This window comes from Ornithorhynchus anatinus, chromosome 19, assembly GCF_004115215.2.
Source record: "Ornithorhynchus anatinus isolate Pmale09 chromosome 19, mOrnAna1.pri.v4, whole genome shotgun sequence".
Classification (NCBI taxonomy): Eukaryota; Metazoa; Chordata; class Mammalia; order Monotremata; family Ornithorhynchidae; genus Ornithorhynchus; species Ornithorhynchus anatinus.
In genome coordinates, this window is record NC_041746.1 from 4,700,041 (window position 1) to 4,722,686 (window position 22,646).

At 43.6% G+C, this 22,646-nt stretch overlaps 1 protein-coding gene across 2 annotated transcripts in view; it reads right to left on the minus strand.

The window, feature by feature from the left end:
- SMYD3 (SET and MYND domain containing 3) overlaps positions 1 to 19,246 on the minus strand; it is a 339,919-nt gene extending 320,673 nt beyond the window's left edge. The window contains exon 1 of one of the 2 annotated variants that reach the window (XM_029047210.2): positions 19,037 to 19,243. In XM_029047210.2, coding sequence (XP_028903043.1) covers positions 19,037 to 19,200 — 164 coding nt within the window. In that variant the 5' untranslated portion in view covers positions 19,201 to 19,243. Of the gene's footprint in view, positions 1 to 19,036 lie in introns of both variants that reach the window. The other variant, XM_029047211.2, reaches the window with a different exon arrangement.
- Between the last annotated feature and the right edge of the window lie 3,400 nt (positions 19,247 to 22,646).

Sequence of the window (22,646 nt, forward strand, 5' to 3'; positions counted from 1 at the left end):
ACTCAGCACATGCGAACAAGCAAATCCATGAAAGTAAAGCCACCTGCCTTTCATCTCTAAAGTGATTTCATCTCACATCTCGAAAGTTTAAGCCAAAAGCAAGCATGACCCCTTGGTCAATAAAACAAGAGATTAGAAACTGCTTGAAGAGTAGCTATGTTGCTTCAGATTCTCTATATGGGCCAAACTTTAGTCTAAGTATCAGCAACAGGGTAACTTTTGGCATGTTAGACTGTGTGGCTCAGTGGAAAGAGCACGGGCTTGGGAGTCAGAGGTCATGGGTTCAAATCCCAGCTCTGCCGAATCCCGGCTCTGCCACTTGTCAGCTGTGTGACTGTGGACAAGTCACTTAACTTCTCTGGGCCTCAGTTACCTCATCTGGAAAATGGGGATTAAGATTGTGAGCCTCTCATGGGACAACCTGATTATCCTGTATCTACCCCAGCACTTAGAACAGTGCTCTGCACATAGTAAGCGCTTAAATACCAACATTATTATTTGCCCTCCTATATATTCCATCAGTCTTAACTGAGCTGATGATTTCAATATACCTTTTGTTTGTAACAGTATTTTTTAAGCATTTACTATGTGCAGGGCACTGCACTAAGCACTGGGGTAGATTCAAGATAATCACGCTGGACACTGTCCCACATCCGGCTCACAGTCTTAATCCCCATTTTACACATGAAGTAACTGAGGCCCAGAGAAGTGAAATGACTTGCCCAAGACCACAGAGCAGACAAGTGGAGGAGCTGGGATTAGAACCCAGGTCCCAATGACTCCCAGGCCCATGTTCTATCCACTAGACCACACTGCTTCCCATCATTTCCTACCACTTTCTTCCAAATTACTGTGTTTTCCAGTCAGTGCTAAAAATAGATCCCAGAAGGGGTGCTGTAGTGGAGAACGTAGCAAGGAAGAAGGGCTAGAAGAGGTAATTAGAAGAAAGAAAAAGTAGGGGGGCCTCACCTGCTGCTTCACCACGATCCCTTTCCCTTCCACAACCCCAGCCAAAAAATGAGAATTAAAGCATCCCACCAACTGCTTGTCAGGTGGTAAGACTAAAATCAAAAAATCCAGGTATCTGCTGCAGGACTGAAAGGCACATTACTTTACTTATTTTGATCTAGGGTCTGAGGAAGAGAAAACTATTTTGAATGGTCTTAATAAAATATTCAAATGCTGTTAGCCCATCACTAACAAATAGTCACCCTGGCCTAAATGACTTCTTCCACAAGCATCTGGGCCTTGGTAATACAAAATCAACAAAGACCTTTTAGTCCTGAAAATCCCCTTCTCTACCTAGTCTATGAAGTGGGCGTTGTCTTTTCTTACAGAATTGTGTATGGGTGCTTCACAAAGCTGACTATTAATCCTTGGGCAAGCATGCTGCAGAAGAGTTGTAATGAGCAAAGGTAGAATTATGAGTACATAAAATTCTTGCTAAATCCTGACTGTCAGAGAACAAATGAAAATAAGAGTTGGATTTAGTTGTATGAATTTTATTGGCATTTGTGATGAGTAGGAAGAAGGCAGGAATGGAAAAGGTGTGGTATGCAGATCTTCATCTTTGGAACCCTGTGCTATGCAGCCCTCTTACATATGGCAAAGAAGAATGGTGATTTGTCAGATATTAAAGGGTAGGGAGTTCCGGGCCAGACAGGGGACATGGGCAGTGGGTCCATGGTAAACTAGATGAGATTGAGGTGGTGAGTACTTTGGGATTAGAGGAACAAAATGTTCAGGCTGGGTTGTAGTAGATCAGAGAGGTAAGACAGGAGGGGAAAAGCTCATTGAGTGCCTTAAAGCCAATAGTAAGGAGTTTTTGTTTGAAGCCATGGGAGATTTTTTGAGGAGTGGAGAGACAGGTTGAACAGTTTAAAAGGGAAAACAAAATCCATCTCCTCCAAGAGGACTTTCTTGATTAAGCCCTCATTTCCCCAGACTCTCTCCCTTCTGCACCACCTATGCATTTGGATGAGTACCTCATTAGGCAACTGATATTCACTCCACTCTCAGCCCCACAACACTAATGTACATATCCTTATATTCTCCCATATTTGTAATTTCCATTTCTGTCTTCCCCTCTAGATTATAAATCTCCTTGTGGCCAGGGACCATGTCTATCAACTCTGCTTTAATGCACTCTCCCAAGAGTACATTAAATCACCTCACCCCCTCCTACTTCCCCTCACTAGTCTCCTACTACAACACAGCCCACACACTTCACTCCTCTAATGCTAAACTTTTCAGTGGGCCTCTATCTCATCTATCTTGCTGCTGACCCCTCACCCATGTCCTGCCTCTGGCCTGGAAAGTGACCCCTCCTCAAATCCAACAGACAATTACTCTTCCTCTCCTTCAAAGACTTACTGAAGGCACACCTCCTCCAAGAGGCCTTCCCTAAGTCCTGCTTTCCTCTCCTCCCATTCCCTTAGGCGTCTCCTTGACTTGCTCCCTTTGTTCTTCCCTCCTCCCAGCCCCAAGGCATTTACGTACATTTCTAATTTCATATTGTCTGTCTCCACATCCCCTCTAAACTGAAGGCTTGTTGTAGGCAGGGAATGGGTCTGTTCATTGCTGTATTGTACTCTCCCAAGCACTTAGTACAGCGCTCTGCTCACAGTAAGCGCTCAATAAATGCTATTGATTGTAAAATGCCAAGTGAGCTCTTCTGATTAAAAATGCTAGATGACTACAAGGAGGTGGAGAAATTAAGCTCCACCTACTGATCAAGAAATCTGGTATGGAAAAAGCAACTAGATGAAAATGTAATACTAAGAAGCGATTGTTACCTTAACTAACCCAAACACAAACAAGAAGTCAAATGAAGTGTCACTCGATCATATTTACAGAGCTTCTGATAATCTTATGCTTCATCTTGCTTGGACTAAAAAACCAACCACCACCTAGGTTCCAAAACTCTGAGGTCTGATATTTACAATTCAGTCCTTTTACTAGAATTGTGCCAAAGTGGATATTTGTGGGTGGATATTTGTGGGTGGAGATTAACTTCTGACTTGTTGCCTGTTTAAAATAAAGAAGTTTGCTCACACTCTATTTGAAAAGTTAAAGATTAAAAAGGGCAGTCTCAGCTGACAAGATGGCAAAATAGAATGTGGAGATCACTTAATCCTATAAAGTATACAACCACTCTGAACAGTGTTTAGTTGTTCATTTGCCTTTCAACCATTAGGAGATAAATGGCTGAATCTTTTTAAAGTATAAACTACTCAGGCTACTTATCCTTTGTGAGGGAGAAAAGGGGGCTTACTGCTGTTTGGATAGGATTCTTCAAGAAATTCACACCAAATCATATCACCATGAGAACCAAACTTCCACTGAACAACAAGAAATGAAACTAAGACCACCACCTCCCAGAACTACTGGAGTTCATCTGTGAATTACAAATTAAAAATGAAGAGCATTGGTTATTGAAGTTAGGCAAACTTTAACACTAAAATATTATACAGTCATTAACTGATCAATTATAATTATTGAGAACTACTATGTGCAGAGCACTGTGCTAAGTGCTTGGGAGAGTACAATACAACAGAATTAGCACATACATTCCCTGCCAATAAAAGCTTACAGTCTAAATGCTTATCATTTCTCTTCCTTATACTACTTTTTCTTCTACCACCACTGTGGCTAATTCTATTCTTTACTTAAATTTCCTACTGTCCATTCCAGGATGGAGATGGCCAATCTTGCATTGTCCTTAACTCCACCCCATGGCATCCCTACCTGCACCTCTCCTGGACTGTTAGCAAGCTCTACAGCTCTCCACTGTCAAAATTTCCAGATCAGAAAATGCATGGCATAGTGTCACTTTCATTCCCTTGCACAGCCTCTGCCGTTCAAATTTAAAAAGCAAGTAACCTAAGCAACTGTGGTTTCTTTCTTCTAGATTTTTATCAGCTCCAAATTCATCGACTCTGTAATGGAATGGGATGGAATATGCATGATTCTACTTACACCTGAACTAAAAATAGGAAAATTGCAATTTTCCCTAATGGAGGAATAGAGAAAATTGCTGTTGGACAGCTCCCATTGCAGCTGATTTGAGTAAATATTACCATAATGGGTTGAAGAGTCAATTGCTTGAAACCATGAAGCTGCTCAAGTATTTGGAGACTATTTTCAAGTTGCAAAATAAATTTCAACTACCAGTTGGAAATATGAGGGCTTTCAATGATTTATGGCATAGTTGAAAAGTGGCTTTTCTGCAACAGCTAGAATTGATTTTTTTAAAAAACTTGTGTTTCAAAGGCTAGAAACCATTCATTCTTTCCCTAGGTTATTTCTACAAAAGTTGCACAGCATGGTCATCTTTGTTGCTGTTGAGATCACAGAGATATTCCCTTCTGGGAATTACAGACTGCACTCATTCTCCCTACCAAAATGCAGCATGACCTAGTGGAGAACGCACAGGCTTGGGAATCATAAAGACCTGGATTCTAATGCCAGCTCTGCCACTTGCCTGCTTTGTGACTTCACTTCTCTGGGCCTCAGTTACCTCATCTGTAAAATAGGGATTGAAACTGTATGCCCCAAATGGGACTGTGTTCAACCTGATTATCTTGTATCTGCCCCAGCGCTTAGTCAGTGCTTGGAAAATAGAAGGTCATGAGTTCTAATCCTGGCTCTGCCACTTGTCTGCTGTATGACTTTGGGCAAGTCACTTCACTTCTCTGTGCCTCAGTTACCTCATCTGTAAAATGGGGATTGAGACTGTGAGCTCCCTGTGGGACAAGGACTGTGTCCAGCCCAATTTGCTTGCATCTACCCCAGCACTAGATTGTGCAATGCCTGGCACATACAAGAGTAAGCACTTAAATACCATTATCAGTACGTGTGCCATAAATTCATTCTCAAAGATACTCATTGACGGCAGCATCATCTTTGAACTGAAGAACAACTCTAAAACACATACACACACACACACACACACACACACACACACAGGTATCCTGATCCTGCAGCCACAAAAAATATTTTCTACCAAAAAAAACTCTAAAAAATTCTTCTCTGTTAAACTCGAACTTTTGCCTGATTAGCCTAACAGAGTTGTCACATTTACTTTGTAACAGTTCATTTATCCACTGTTAAAATTCACCCCTGAAAAAAATGGTCATCTTTTTTTGAACCCAAATGAAAAGGAACCCTATAAATTGCTTTAAAAGAATGAAGGCAATTGCTTAGATAACTAAGTGAAAGACTGCATACTTTAACGATAGAGATCCGCACATGCCTTAAATAAGCTTCGTTTTCTGAATACTTTGGTTCTGAAAGTGCAAAATATGGTATTCTTTGCCACATAAATGTAGAGCACAAAAGTAACAAATCTTTCTTGGCAGATAATTTTTCAATCTGGCACTTCACTGCATTCTGCAGGTAAAAACAGATACATCATTAAGTGACATGAAAAAACCTTTGCTATTCAGCTCAAAAACATCAGACATATACTTTGTTCTCAAAAGGACTCCACCTAGGCAAATATTTCCTTTTTAAAGAGGATTACAAATAATTTGCTCCAGCTATTCATCCTTTGCTATTAAAATACGTTTCTTATAACTCCAGACTAAATTGATAGCTCTTTTGAATCCAAACCTATTAAAATAATATGCTTAAATACAAACTGTGGTGATTTCAAATGAACAGAACCAATTAATTTAGTGAAAGTTGAAATAAACTGGTAATATACAAGATATAAAATTGAATATAAACTTCTTATTCAATTTAGTATAAAATCTGGGGCAATGCACACATTTACTTCAACTCAGCCTGACCCAGTTTTGCTAGGAAACTAATACCCTTCCCGTGTCCAGGGAATATCCCTGATTTTTATTTCATCTGATTCATGCTCTCTAGTTATTGATGCTGAATTTTGGCTAATAGTTGACTCAGGTCAACTATTCTTAAAACTCCCAGGTAGCCAACACCAAGGTAGATGGGGGACAATCCTTGCAGTAAGCAGAAGACTAGCTGTATAGTCCACTTTGGGATAGAGAATGTTTATGGAGGAAAACTCAGGAGTCCATTTGCAGTCCAAGCCCTGGAAGCATCTGAGCTCAAAGGGATGTTCAGTAGCTGTTTTTGCTCAGCATCCCAGATTGTTCCCTGTTGTCCCCCAGGAGCACCATTTAATAGAGTTCTTTCTTTTTCTCAAGACATGCCCTTAGGTTCATTATAATTCTGGTCTCCTTAGGCTTCATTTACAGTATATCAATACCAAAACCATTCATCCTATTGAAATCTGGGCAAAATCCCCAGAAGAGTAAGGTGTAAATACACCTCTTTTGACAAACAGAATGTCTGGTGTTTCAAAAAAGGTGAAGTGTGGAAAGTTCTGCCTTCCACTGCCACTTAAAAGAAATACAACCTAAAGGGAAAAAGAAAACATGTCCTTCATATAGATTATAGTGGAGAAGTTGCCTAACATTTGTTCAACATTCCCTTCCATCCATGTTGTCTCCCAAGAAAAGACACACTCCTCCTTTAGCAAACTAACCCCGCAACCTCCAGGAAGCTCTACCTAATTATTTTCCCACTCCCTTCTGATTTGCTCTTTCACTTGAATTTGCTCCCTTTACTCACCCCTCCCTCAGCCCCACAGCACTCATGTACATATCCATAATTTATCTATGTATACGAACATCTATCTTCCCTCTAGACTGTAGTCTCATTGTGGGCAGGGAACATGCCTCCCAACTCTGTTATACTGTATTCTCCCAAGCACTCAGTATAGTGCTCTGCACACAGTAAGTGCTCAATGAATAAGACTGACAGATTCACAACACCCTAATTACACCAACCCAAGACAAACCTTTAGCACCTATAAATTTTATCTTCCTAACCTCATTATTTATACACACACATATATATGTATATGTGTATATATACATATATAGTTTAATTATAATTGTGGTATTTGTTAAGAGCTTACTATGTGTCAAGCACTGTTTTAAGCACTGGGGTTGATACAAGATAATCGGTCATACACGGTCCCTGTCTCACATGGGAATCACAGTCTAAATGGGACAGAGAAAGGTATTTATAGATGAAGAGACTGAGGCACAGAGACATTAAGTGACTTGCCCAAGGTTATGCAGCAGGCAAGTGGTGGAGCTGGAACTAGCCTGTGCGCTTTCCATTAGGCCATGCTGCTCCATTTGTATTACTACTCATTGTATCCTTGTTCTTCTCTTCCTCCCAGTATTTGTATTTGTCTCCTCCATTTCAGTATAACCTCTGATGCCAACCTACTCAGTGTACCACAGTCCTGTCTCTCTCACCACGGATCCTTTGCCCATGTCCTCTTTCTGGCCTGCAACTCCCTCCCTCTTTCTATCCAACAGACCACTGCTCTCGCCTTATTAAGATCTCATCTCCAAGAGGCTTTTCCCCAGTCAAGCCCTCTTTTCCCTGACTCCCTTTCCTTTCTGCATCATCTACGCACTTGGACCAGTACCCTCTGGGCATTTAGTCTTCACCCCACCCTCAGTCCCACAGTACTTATGCACATGTCTATAATTTATTTATATTAATGTCTGTCTCCCCCTCTAGACTGCCAGCTCATTGTGGGCAGGGAACGTGTCTACCAATAATATTGTGTGGTACTCCCCCAAGCTGTTTAGTCCGTGGCTTTGCACACTGTAAGCACTCCATTAATACCCTTGATTAACTGATGATTTCAACTATCAACTCGAGGGAGAGAAATCCCAAATCTTTATCTCTAGCCCAACTTCTTTCCTTTTCTGTTCAAAGACAGCATTCACCTGTACGACCCATGGCACTTAAAATTGAATTTTCCATCTTCCTTCTTAAACCTTCTCTTCACCCTAACCTTTCCATCAGTCAAAACCAACACCATCGCCTCCTGTTACACTCCAAGCTAATCCCTTACCCCATCCCTCATCCTCCCCTGTCCTGGTTTTGATGCATTGCTCATACTCTTCCCCCTTCCAGGAATGTTGCTCAGCTCTCTGCTCAGCTGCACTAAATCACATCTCTCCTTTTTCAAAGGCTTCCTAAAAAGCACCCCCTTCTAAGAGGCTTTCCTAATTAATCGCCCCCCACCTCCCAGACATGCCATCTCACTGTGTGTATGTATGTTAGCCATTAATTTTGCTTATCTTTGTTTTTCATCCTTTGTACTTCTGCCCTTCCTCTTATCAACTGCCCATTTGGTGACATGTATCCACTGCTTCCCTGTGAGATGGTAGGCAATTTAAGGTCAGCAGGACCCAGGTCTTTACAGTTTGATCCTAAGTGCTGGGCACCAGTGCTCTGCATGAAATAAGTGCTCAAAAAATACTGTGGCTATTGATGAGGAGGGCAGGGATCTTGTCTTATACTTCTGCGTGTTTCCAAGTACCTAGGACGGTGCTCTGAACACAAGAGTTTCTCATTAAACATTGTTGAGAATTATGGTAGGGTCCACATTCAAATGCAGTAGTCTCTCTCTAATGTTAACTGATACATTCTCCAGACACCAGTGATTAGCAAAAATTGGCACTGGCCAACTCTTGCTTATTAATAATACTAGTAATAATAATTGTGGTATTTGTTAAGTCCTTACTAAGAGCCTGGCAGTATACTAGGGTCTGGGGTGGATACAATCAAATTGAGTTAGACACACTCCCATCCCACACGGGGTTCACAGTCAATTACCATTTTACAAATGAGGTAACTGAGGCACAGAGAAGTTAACTGACTTGCCCAAGGTCAGGCAACAGACAAATGGTGGAATTAGGATTATGACCCAGGTCCTTCCAACACCCAGGCCCATGTTCTATCCACTAGGCCTCGCTGTTTCTCAGCATGCTTGTTTCAGTGGGAAATAAGGAAATGTGCTCTAAACCCCCTTCCAGTCCTCATACAGTACAAATATTCAATAATATTTATTTAAATCTTAGTATACACCTGATGGATTTTTAAAGTTTTATAATTTGAGTTTCCATTTCACCCACTATTCCATATTCCTCACTTTGTTGGAGAATGGCAAAACACACTGCATAATAGCACAAAATTTTCATTCTGTGTGGCTTTTTTTCCTAAACCATCACACATTAGCCCCGGCATTTGGTATTGGTAAAATTTTGGTGTTAAAAGATAAATGATTTAGGTATAAAATCAGCAATAAAGATGAAGTTTTGTGAGGGGCTACTGTACCCAAGAACTTTAGATTCATGTAACATTTTACTTCTGAGGCTCTACCATGATCTATACCTTCACCTAAATCTTTACAGTGTCCCTGTGACCTCAGAGAAATGTCCAAGATCATTAAATCATGCTACCAATAGGAAAAGTGAAGCCCAGAAAGGGAGAAGCAAATTGCCCCAAGTGACAAAGTGAGTCAATCCTAGACCATAAGGATGGATTTCTGAGTCCTTACAACTATCATATTATCTTGCACTGTCTACCCATCGTTAGGATGACCTCAACTGCCCCTCCGATAAACTAACCCACATCAAGTTGCAGATGTGCCAAAAAGATTCACTGAGCTGATTTCTCTCCAGTACACAGGGGAACTACTGAAAGTTCTTGCAGTTTAAACTTGAGAACACCAAGTGATTGATCAAAGGAGGATTTCCCCTTTGGTGATAGCCATCTACCTTATTTGAAGTTCTTGACATAAAGATAGATACTTAAGCTGCTGATAAGTCACTTATCCCTAGTACTCTCATGAAACAGTCCTATTTATATAAGTGAAACATGAAAGAGTGTTTCACAATGGAAGAATCCCAGAAAAGCTCATCTTAGAAAAGAATAGCTATTAAGGAAGACCCCAGATCCTCCCAGCCCCATTAGCTTCTGTCAGGATGAATAATTATTTTTTAAATAACAGAAAAATGATTTCCTGGCCTGGCCCAAAGAATCCACATTAATCAACTCAAAGCCAGTCACCTTAGATACTCAAAGTCCAGTTATCAAAAGAATCCTATTCCATATGAATTACAGAAATTAGAGTCAGCTATCCAAAACCCTTTCTTTGGAAAATTAGAACTAGCAGACTATTTTTTCTTCATGGTATTTTTGAGTAGTTTCTTTTTTTTTTTTTTGGTCCATTTTGGCTTCCTCTTTCCTCTGCCATCCCCAAGGGCTTCTTATTGCTCTTCCCTGATTAAGAGGTTTTCTTATTGGGGAAAGTCCTAGTTTCCAGCATGGGAGATCTGGAGAGTAGTATAATATGGGAGAATACCGGGAACAACTGGGAGCAGTGTGGAGAAGGCTTAAAGGGGGAGTGTGTGCGTGTGTATGCGTGCGTGCACGCATGCACAGACATGTATGGAATGAGTAGAGTCTCCCACTCTTTATTCCCTAATTACCCTGCTATACACACTATAACAAATCACCTCCTCCCACTCTCCCACACCACCCAATTCCCTCCCTCCCAACTCCTCTTCCTACTCCCTCAAACTCCTCAATGATGGGAACTCCATCTATGAAGACCCTTTTCAGCTGGCACTTAGGAACTCAATCACATATAGCACTTCTGTATATAGTTTTTTTATTACTTAAGAGCTAATTCTCCTTCCTCCTCTCTGGAAATTAATTTAGCAGCTGTCTCCAAAAGACCATTAGGTCCTTGAGAGCAGGGATCTCCCACGCATTTAGTACACTGCTCTGCAAACAGCAGGCACTCAATACAATTGATTCACAGATATGAATTATCATTTGTGGAAATTCCAAAAAGGTGTAAACACGAATTCCCATTAATAATGAATCCTTTGCAAATGATGTAAATTTCCATGCATCACATTTTCTAGGAGCATCCCCAATCAATCAATCATAGTAACTGAGCACTTACTGTGTATAGCATTATTTTAAATGTTTGGAAGAGTAAAATATAACAGAGTTGGTAGACACATTCCCTGACCACAAGCAGCTTAGTCTAGAGGAAGAGAGAGATGTTAATATAAATGAATTACAGATAAGAAGTCCCCATTTCAATCAATGGGATTTGAGTGCTTACTGTACACAGAGCACTAAGTGCATGGGAGAGCACAATACAGAGTTGGTAGACACGTTCCCTGCCCACATGGAGTTTACAGTCTAAAGAACTATTGCTAGTAATGAGGATTCTTCCGACATTGGCCCCAGTCATACACAATTGATTTACACGGTAACTGAATGCTTGAGGACTATACCTTAGTTTTTTGACTACTTGAAGTCACGTATTCCATTTCCGAATTCTCTGTCCACTCTTTGCGGCACAATCGTGGGTATACAAACTATAACACTCCCTACAGAGAAACTAATTTATTTTGAGACCCAGCTTCTTAAAAGTCTATTGCTGGTATGAAGTTTGACAAGGCTGCTTGAAAAATTAATTATCTTGAGAAATGCAAATAGTGTCTTAAGTTTATGCAAGAGCATGCAAAGTAATAACCAATATTTTCAGTACACAGCATTAGGAAGAAAAAACATTCATTTATCTTCTTTAACAACCACAAAAAAAAATCCAAAAAACACTATCTCTGATATATGTCTTGTCTGGCTTTTCGGTGGAATGACAGCAAACTTCATTCCATGCCCATCAATCCAAGTAACTTCATTGTCAATATGAAAGGAGGCTGTGTAATAATTTGAACCTCTTCACTGATTCCTCAAAACTAAGGCAGATGTCTTTTTAATACATATGTCTACAAGTGTCAAACAGGTAAATCTTTAAAAAAAATTTCCCATTCGAAAAGAAGCGGCATGGCCTAGTGGGTAGGGCACAGGGCTGGGAGTCAGAGGACCTGGGTTCTAATCTCCCTCTCTGCCACTTACCTGCAGTGTGACATTGGGCAAGTTATTTCAATTCTCTACGCCTCAATTACCTCATCTGTAAAATAGGGATCAAGGCTGTGAGCCTCATGTGGAACAGTGACTGTGTCCAAACTGATTACCTTGTATCTACTACAGTGCTTAGAATGGTGCCTGACACATAGTAAGCGCTTAAATACCATAAAACAAAAATTAAAAAAAAAAACTGGGCCCCTCCCACTCCCCCAGCCCAGTGCAGAGGTACACGAGTCTACTGGTGGAAATGGGAAGTTTTTGGTCGGGCAGCGGCAATCCTTCCTCCTGACTGGCAGTATATCCATCGCATTTGCTCGCAGCACAGTGAGTCCATGGCCTATCAGGAGGAAGGCTCCACTCCTATGAGAAGGATGGAGTGGCTCAAGCAGACCAGACAAGTCTTATGAGAGGTGAGTACACAAACTACCTTGGGCAGCCCAAGCCCCGCTGGACAGCTGCAGTTCACCCCCGTTGGGCCCTTTGCCTGTTGGCTTCCTCCAGCCCCCACAGCAGAGAGAGCTCCGACCCTCAAGCGCTTTTCGGTTACCCGGATTTTTCAGGCATAGGCTTCATTCGTTCAATAGTACTTCCCGAATACTACTGTGTGCAAGGCCCTCTGTTAACCACTGGAGAAAACTACAGAGGCTCGCAACCTGAAAGGGGGTAGGGGAAAGGGAAGAAAGAGGGAACTGGTGACAGACATACTGCAGCTGGAGAAACAAAATTTACAGTAGGACTTCTTCAGAGGATGGTTTTAAGTGTAGTCCTACCTGAAGGCAGGAAAATAGACTTCAAGGCCTTCTCCAGCTCTATAGTTGTAGAAATTCGAACTGCAGCAGAGCATCCAATCAATCAATGGTATTTATTGAGCATTTACTGCGTGCAGAGCACCGTACTAAGTGCTTGGGAGAGTACAATATAATGGAAGTGCCCTGCCAACAAGAAGCTTACAGTCTGGAGGATTACAGCCAAAGATCACATTATTTCAGTGCTGTTTCTTCTAAACCACCTCGGCCAGAATAAACCACTCTCACTAGGCTAAGTTCTGATTTTTAGCTTCAAGATCTAGGGCCTACAAATACCTTACAGTCTCCAGGGAGAGGGAGAATGTCAACTCCCTTTTGTGTTACGGCACTGCCACCTACTGGAGCCATTTTGGCAGGCATAAGTTTCACCTAAAAAGCTTCCTTATTCTTGAGTCCCTCAGGAACTCCACTTTGTCAATTAATCAATCATATTTACTGAGCACTTACTGTGTGCACAGCATTGTACTAAGAGCTTGGGAGACTACCCTACAACAATATAATAGAGTTGGTAGACATGCTTTCTGTCTGTCCCATATAACCCACTCTCCAAAAAATGCAATGCGGCAGAATTCCCAGATGACTGAGAGAGAACATCATCCTTTTTTTTTTTTAAGTGTCTGTCTCCCCTGCTAGACTGCAAGCCTCCTGAAGGCAGGAATCATGTCTAATTCAACTGTACTCTCCCAAGCCCTTGATATGATTAACTATAATAGCAATAATAATGGCAATAATAATAATGATAGTGGTAAACCTTTGCCAAGTACTGAACTAAGTGCTTGGGTAGCTTCAAGATAATCAGGTTGGACATGGTCCCTGTCCCAAATGGGGCCTCAATAGGAGGAAGAACAGAACCTGATCCCCATTTCAGGGAAGAGGAAACTGAGGCACAGAGAAGCTAAGTGAATTGCAAAGGGTCATACAACAGGCAAGTGGCAGAGCTGGGCTCAGAACCCAGGCCTGTGCTCTTTCCACTAGAATGCACTGCTTATCACAGAGCTCTATACGGAGTAAACCCTAAACCTCTACAATCGATGGGCTGACTGATCCTCTGCTTCTCCCAAGAGACGTGTTGACAGGAAACAAGGACATAAGTATGGGATAGTTGTTTTGCGGGGGATAGTTGTTGGAGCTTAAAACAATTTAAAGTTGTAATGGTGGAAGGGGAAATATGTTTGTAATAATCTGGCCAAAAGCAACAGATGTTACAAGTGCAAATATATCAATGGTGTGTATTTATTGACAACCTATTGTGTATAGAGCACTGTACTAAGTGCTTGGGATGTAGTCATGACTACATGTCATGACTACACTCTAAAAGTCACATCATTCATGAAATGAGACTGTGATGAATACCAAAATTTGAGGGGTTGGGTTTTTTTTACTCAAAACACGCATCTCTGGGATTTTTTCGATACAGTCTAATTTCCATTTGCAAAAATTTTCCTTCCAGCTAGATAGCAACTTCAGTGATAATGATATTAATAATGGTATATTTGGTAAGCACCTTCTACATGCCAAACATGTACTAAGCAATGGGATAAATACAGTATTTGTAGATTGGACACCATTCATATTTCATAGGGTGCTCACAGTGTAAGCAGGAGGGGAAACAGGTATTTAAATACCATCTTACAGATGAAGGAACTGAGACCCAAATATGTTAAAGTAACTTGCCCGAGGTCACAAAGCAGGTAATTGACAGTCCAAGATTAGAACTCAGGTCCTCAAGTTCCCTCAGGAGCCTGAGGTATACACAACACAATGAGGCATTTTCAGAACTGCCAGTAAGCCTTTTATGGGGTCTGGATCTGTTGAGACCTCAGATGCAGTATGAACTCACAGAAAGAGCCCAGGCCTGAGAGTCAGAGAACCTGGTCTAATCCCGGCTCCACCATTTGTCTGCCATGTGACCATGGGCAAGTCACTTAACTTTTCTGTTCCTCAACATCCTCATCTAAAAAATGGGGATTCAATACCAGGTCTCCCTCTACTTATGCTGCAAGCCCAGTGAGAGACAGGGATGGTGTCCAATCTGATTATCTTTTATCTACCCCGGCCCTTACTACAGTGTTTGGTGCACAGTAAGCGCTTAACACCACAGTTATGATTATTAGATACTCAGTTAAGTAACTGTAGACTGCTCGCCCTCATTCCTCCAAGGCACTACTCATGTAGACCACTAGGCAAGAGAGGGTAGCTAGTTCAGGGGAAGTCACCACCACCAATTAAAAAGCCACCCATAATCCATGGTCGGTAGGACAGACCTTTCCCTTCTTAACCACTGGTGTCTGAGCAATGCTCACCTGTATGAAGCCCTGGGGGTAGATGCAAGATATTCAGGATGGACACAGTCCCTGTCCCACATGGACTTCACAGTTTAAGTAGGGGACATGGGATTTAGTCCCCATTTTGCAGCTGAGGAAACAAGCGTAGAGAAGTTAAATGACTTTCCCAAAGATCACAAGAGACAAGTGGTGGAGCCAGGATTAGAATCCAGGCCCTCCGACTCCCAGGCCCGTACTCCTTCCACTGGGCTGGGCTGCTTCCCTTCCTTCCCCTACTAAACTGTAAGTTCCTTGAGGGCAGAAAGCATTTCTCCTACATCTACTGTACACTCCTGATGGCTGAGTATAGGGTTCTGTACCCAATAGGTGCTCAAGGAATAATATTGAGTGAGGTAGGGTGGGATAGCTGGAGTTTACCATATAAACATGAAGTTCCTAACAGATATCAAGGAGGGAAATGCAGAAATGACTCAATCAGATATAATAAGCAGGAAACAAAATTAACAGATGGCTGGGGACTGAATCTCAGTATTAAGTTAAGGACACATCCCAGGACAGGCTAGTTGAACTTTAGCTGAAGATAATATTGCGACGGCTCTAACTTCATTGTCCACTAGAGGGAGCCTCAAATCCAATATATTTTTCAAAATTAAAAAACAGTTGCCAACTAGAATTCCGTATTCCTGGAGGTGGAAAATTTTAGAATAACGATAATCACTGTGCCTCACATTCTACAGCTTACTCACTATCCCGATATAGATGCCTAAACACCTGAACACACCTCCTGATATGGTCAAAAAGGGGTCAACAGGATTTTTGAAAAAAAATCTATGTTTGCTCTGCCATTGCCCTAGGGTCAAGGTCAAAAACCATAGGAGGCATGAATTATGGCAAAAGCTGGCATAACATTTAGGACATCGCTCCAAACTGCTACTGTGCTAATCTAAGTACTTATCCGATCCCACCTTGATTACTGATTCAGCCTCCTTGCTGACCTACCTCCCTGCCTCTCCCCATTCCGATCCATACTTCACTCTGCTACCCAGATCATTTTTCTACAAAAGTTCTTTAGGACTTGTTTCCCAACTCCTCAAGAACCTCCGATGGCTGCCCATCCACCTCTGTATCAAACAGAAACTCGTTATCATTGGCTTTAATGCACTCAATCACTTTGGCCCCCTACCTCACCTCATTACTCTCCTACTACAACCCAGCCTGCACACTTTGCTCCTCTAATGCCAACCTACTCACTGTACCTTCATCTCATCCCTCTCACCACCAACCTCTCACCCACGTCCCGCTTCTGGCCCGAAATGCCCTCCCTCTTCATATCTGACAATTTACTCTGTCCACCTTCAAAGTCTTATTGAAGGCACATTTCCTCCAAAAAGTCTTCCCTGATTTCCTTCTTCATCTCCGCTTTTGCACTCCCTTCTGTGTGGCTCTGATTTGCTCCCTTTATTCACCCCTCCCTCAGTCCCACAGCAATTATGCACATATCTGTAATTTAATTATATTATTGTCTGTCCCGGTTTAGACTGTGAGTTTGTTGTGGGCAAGGTATGTGTCTATCAACTCATATTGTACTCTCTCAAGTGCTTGGTGCAGTGTTCTGCCAACAGTAAGTGCTCAATAAATGCTCTTGATTGATTGGAAACAAGGTTTTGGTGACTCTTTCGGCCAGTCCTCTCCAATAGAGAAATACTTTCAATGAATAATCTCCCAGCATTACATGTGTACAAACACAAACACACACACACACTCTTCCTCCCTTTTTTTAATGGAATTTGCTAAGCACTTACTAAGTGCCGGGCACTGTACTAAGCGCTGGAGTAATAATAATTATGGTATTTGTTAAGCAGTTAATATGTGCCAGGCACTGTACTAAGTGCTAGGGTGGATACCAACAAATTGGGTTGGACACAGTCCCTGTCTCACATGGGGCTCACAGTCTTAATCCCCATTTGACAGATGAGGTAAGTAAGGCCCAGAGAAGTGAAGTGACTTACCCAAGGTCATACATCAGGCAAGTGGCAGAGGCAGCATTAGAACCCATGACCTTCTGATTCCCTGGCCCATGCTCTATCCACTACACCACGCTGCTTCCTGATACAAGCTACTCAGGTTGGCCACAGTCCATGTGTCTGAACAAACTCCTTCCAGACCAACTTCCGCAATGGAATAAGAGTAATAACAATAATAATAATAATAATGATGGCATTTGTTAAGCGCTTACTATGTGCAAAGCACTGCTCTAAGCACTGGGGAGGATATAAGGTGATCAGGTTGTCCCACGTGGGGTTCACAGTCTTAATCCCCATTTTACAGATGAGGTAACTGAGGCCCAGAGAAGTTAAGTGACTTGCCCACAGTCCCACAGCTGACAAGTGGCAGAGCCAGGATTCGAACCCATGACCTCTGATTCCCAAGCCCGGGCTCTTTCCACTGAGCCACGTTAAGCGCTTACTATGTGCAAAGCAGTGTTCTAAGTGCTGGGGGGGATACAAGGTGATGAGGTTGTCCCACGTGGGGCTCAGAGTTTTAATCCCCATTTTCCAGCTGAAGAAACTGAGGTCCAGAGAAGTTAAGTGACTTACCCCAAAGTCACACAGCTGACAAGTGGCAGGGCCGGGATGCCCCAAATGGGACAGGGACCATATCCAACCAGATTACCTTGTATCTACTCCAGTGCTTAGAACAGTGCTAGGCACACAGTAAGCACTTAACAAATACCCTTGGTATTGGATGAATGAAGGCTATCCCGGCTCTGCCACTCAGCTGTGTGACTGTGGGCAAGTCACTTAACTTCTCTGGGCCTCAGTGACCTCATCTGTAAAATGGGAATGAAGACTGTGACCCTCCCGTGGGACAACCTGATGACCCTGTGTCTCTCCCCGTACCTAGAACAGTGCTCTGCACATAGAGTTTAACAAATAGCAACATTATTATTATTATTCTCTGTGCCTCAATTCCCTCCTCTGTAAAATGGGGATGAAGGCTGTGAGCCTCACATGGGAAAATCTGATTAATGAAGACTGTGAGCCTCACGGGGGACAACTTGATGACCCTGTATCTCCCCCAGTGCTTAGAACAGTGCTCTACACATACTAACAGCTTAACAAACACCAACGTTATTATTATTATTCTCTGTGCTTCAGTTCCCTCATCTGTAAAATGAAGATGAAGACTGTGAGCCTCACGTGGGACAGCCTGATTGATGAAGACTGTGAGCCTCACGTGGGACAGCCTGATTGATGAAGACTGTGCGCCTCACAGGGGACAACTTGATGACCCTGTATCTCCCCCAGTGCTTAGAACAGTGCTCTGCACATACTAAGAGCTTAACAAACACCAACATTATTATTATTATTCTCTGTGCCTCAGTTCCCTCATCTGTAAAATCGGGAAGCAGTGTGGCTCAGTGGAAAAGAGCCTGGGCTTCGGAGTCAGAGGTCATGAGTTCGACTCCCGCTCTGCCACTTGTCAGCTGTGTGACTGTGGGCAAGTCACTTAACTTCTCTGTGCCTCAGTTACCTCATCTGTAATATGGGGATTAACTGTGAGCCCCACGTGGGACAACCTGATTACCCTGTATCTCCCCCAGCGCTTAGAACAGTGCCCTGCACATAGTAAGCGCTTAACAAATACCAACATTATTTAAAATGGGGATGAAGACTGTGAGCCTCACGTGGGACAACCTGATTGATGCAGACTGTGAGCCTCACGGGGCACAACCTGACTGATGAAGACCGTGAGCCTCACGTGGGACAACTTGATGACCCTGTATCTCCCCCAGCGCTCTGAACAGTGCTCTGCACATAGTAAGCGCTTGAACACCAGCATTATCATCATTATTATCATTCCCCCCTGGCGCAGGAGAGGAAGTTTTTCAAAGGAAAAGCGAGCGGACGGCCCGCCTCCCCGTTCCGCCCCGGAGGCGGGGCCGCTCAGCTCCAAAGCGGCTGCCCCGCGGCCGGCGGGTGATGCCTCCCGGTGGGACCCTGCCCGTCGGGTGGGCATCGGCCCCCCCGAGGGGCCCCGGGGCGAGGCTCCGATGGGACGGATGGGCTCTAAGGGGGCGTGGGGGCAAGGCCGGGCCGGGGTCCCCCGGTGCCCGCCCCGTCGGGGGAGGGGAGCAGACGAGGTCGGTACCTGCAGAGGCAATGGTCGCACACGGCGGCTGGGCTGCCCTTGCACGCCGTGTAGGCTAAGGGCTTGGAGCTGAAGAGCAGATCTCCGGGGTGCAGCCGGGCCAGGGCCCGCAGTCCTCTGCCCTTGCCGGGGCTCGAGAACTTCTCCAGCCTCGACGGCTCCATCGGTGCGGTGCGGTCCGGTCCTGCAACGCTCGGGGAGCCACCGCGCCTGCGCCGTAGCCCTCCGCAGCCCCCCCCATGGGCGGGGCCTAATAGGTCGCCGCACCCCCCCATCAGTAGTGCGCATGCGCCCTCCCCCCCCCCCTCCCCGCCAACGCGCACGCGCGATTTTACCCGCGGCCGTTACCCCACCATGTGCTGTCGCTGCCGTTATCATCGCTCTCACTAATTGTGGCCTTTGTTAAGAACTTAATAATAATTATTACCGCGTTTCCGAAGTGCTTACTATGGGCCAGACACTGTCCTAATCGCTGGGGTAGGCACAAACTGCTGAGAAGCAGCATCATAAGAATAATTACGGTATTTCTTAAGCGCTTATTACGTGCAGAGCACTGTTCTAAGCGCTGGAGGAGATAGAGGATAAGCAGATTGCCCCACGTGGGGCTCACATTTTTTAATCCCCATTTTGGCAGATGAGGTAACAGGCACAGAGAATAATAATAATAATGTTGGTGTTTGTTAACCACTATGTGCAGAGCACTGTTGTAAGCGCTGGGGTAGAAGATAATCAGATTGCCCCACGTGGGGCTCACATTTTTTAATCCCCATTTTGGCAGATGAGGTAACTGAGGCACAGAGAATAATAATAATAATAATGTTGGTATTTGTTAAGCACTTACTATGTGCAGAGCACTGTTCTAAGCGCTGGGGTAGATTCAGGATAATCAGATTGCCCCAGGTGGGGTTCACATTTTTTAATCCCCATTTTTGTAGATTAAGTAACTGAGGCACAGAAAATAAAAATAATGTTGGTATTTGTTAAGCACTTACTATGTGCAGAGCACTGTTTTAAGTGCTGCGGTAGATACAGGATAATCTGATTGTCCCACGTGGGGCTCACATTTTTTAATCCCCATTTTTGCAGATGAGGTAACTGTGGCACAGAGAAGTTAAGTGACTTGCCCAAGGTCACACAGCAGACAAGTGGAAGAGCCGGGATTAGAACCCATGACCTCTGACTCCCAAGCCCGGGTTCTTTCCACTAAATCACGCTGCTTCTCAGCATGGTGTACTGGATACTGAGAAGCAGTGTGGCTCAGTGGAAAGAGCCCGGGCTTGGGTGTCACAGGTCATGGGTTTGAATCCCTGCTCTGCCACTTGTCAGCTGTGTGACCGTGGGCAAGTCTCCTAACTTCTCTATACCTCAGTTACCTCATCTGTAAAACGGGGATTAACTGTGAGCCTCACGTGGGACAACCTGATTACCCTGTATCTTCCCCAGCACTTAGAACAGTACTCTGCACATAGTAAGTGCTTAACAAATACCAACATTATTACCCCCTTTCCCTCTGATCCTCCCCCTTCCCCTCAGCACTCTGCTCATTTGTATATATATTTTTATTACCCTATTTAGTTTGTTAATGAGGTGTACATCCCCTTGATTCTATTTATCATGATTGTTGTCTTGTTTTTGTCCGTCTCCCCCGATTAGACTGTGAATCCGTCATTGGGCAGGGATTGTCTCTGTTGTCAAATTGTATATTCCAAGCACTTAATACAGTGCTCTGCACATAGTAAGCACTTAATACTATTGAATGAATGGATAGAGCCTGGGAGTCAGGACCTGGGTTCCAATGCCAACTATCACTTGTCTGCTGTGTGGCCTTGGACGAGTCACTTCACCTCTTTGTGCCGCAGTTACCCCATCTGCAAAATGGGGATTAAGTGTGAGCCCCACGTGGGACAGGGACTGGGTCCAACCTGATTACCTTATATCTACCCTGGCACTCAGAACAGTGCTTGGCACATAGGAAGCACTTACTACCATAATAATTATTTTATTATATTATTAAAGTACATAAGTGCCGTGGGGCCGGGAGGGGTGGAAGAACAAAGGGAGCAAGTCGAGGCAACGCAAAAGGGAGTAGAAGAGGGAAGGGGGGCTTGGTCTGGGAAGGTCTCATGGAGGAGATGAGCCTTCAATAAGGCTTTGAAAGTGGGGAGATCAATTGTCTGTCAGATTTGAGGAAGGAGGGCCAGAGGCAGGACATGGGTGAGGGGTCAGCAGCAAGATTGACAAGATCAAGCCATTAGAAAATATTAGTATTAGAGAAGCAAAGTGTGCGGGTTGGGCTGTAGTAGGAGAGTAACAAGGTGAGGGAGGACGGGGCAAGTTGATTATGTGCTTTAAAGCCAGTGGTGAGTTTTATTAGGAGTGGGAACACATGTCATGGAGGTTTTTGTAGAAAAATGGCCCAGGCAGCTCAGTGAAGTATGAATTAGAGTGGGGAGAGACAGGAGGCTGAGCCACTTGCCTGCTGTGTGACCCTGGGCAAGCCACTTAACGTCTCTCTGCCTCAGTTACGCATCTGTAAAATGGGGATTAAGACTGTGAGCCCCACGTGGGACAACCTGATTACCTTGTATCTACCCCAGTACTTAGAACAGTGTTGGCACATAGTAAGCACTTAACAATACCATAATTATTATTCAGTAAGCCAGGCAGGATAGGATGAGTGACTATATTCACATGGCAGCAGTTTGCATGGAGAGGAAAGGGTGGATTTTAGCAATTGATATACAGGTTTCCTGCCCACAAGGAGCCAACAGTCTAGAGAGGTGCCAAGCTCTGGGGCAGATACAATACCATCAGATCTGACAGTCAGGAGCCCAGAGTCTATCGAGGAGGGAGATCAGGTTAATCTAATGCCTGTGTGTCTCATCTGTCTCCCCCCTTCTAGACTGTGAGCCCACTGTTCGTTAGGGATTGTCTCTGTTGCTGAATTGTACTTTACAAGCACTTAGTACAGTGCTCTGCACACAGTAAGCGCTCAATAAATACAACTGAATGAATGAGATGGGGCAATGGAGAAGTTAAGTGACTTGCCCACAAGCACAGCTGGGAAATGAACTGTCAGTCCTGTGTTTTTTTCCATTAGGCCACGTTGTTTTCCCTCCTTGTCACCCTGATTTGCTCCTTTACTCATCCCTCTCCCCAAAAGCACTTTTGACAAATCTGTAATTTACTTATATTAATGTCTATCTCCCTCTCTAAAATGTGAGCTTATTATGGGCAGGGAACATGTCTGCTAATTCTGTTGTATTGTACTCTCCCTAGTGCTTAGTACAGTGCTCTGAAGATAGTAAATGCTCAGTAAAAGTCATTGATTGTTTTATATATTTGAAACAAAAGGCCTACAGTTATACAGATACACACACAATTAACATCCATAACTTTTCCCCCTGCTTCTTCCTTTTGGGCAGGAAATTAATTCATTCATTCATTGAGCGCTTACTATGTGCAGAGCACTGTACTAAGCGCTTGGATTGAACAAGTTGGCAACAGATAGACAGTCCCTGCCGTTTGACGGGCTTACAGTCTAATCGGGGGAAATGTGTCTATTATTGCATTGCACTGTCCCAAATGTTTAGTACAGTGCTCCGCATGC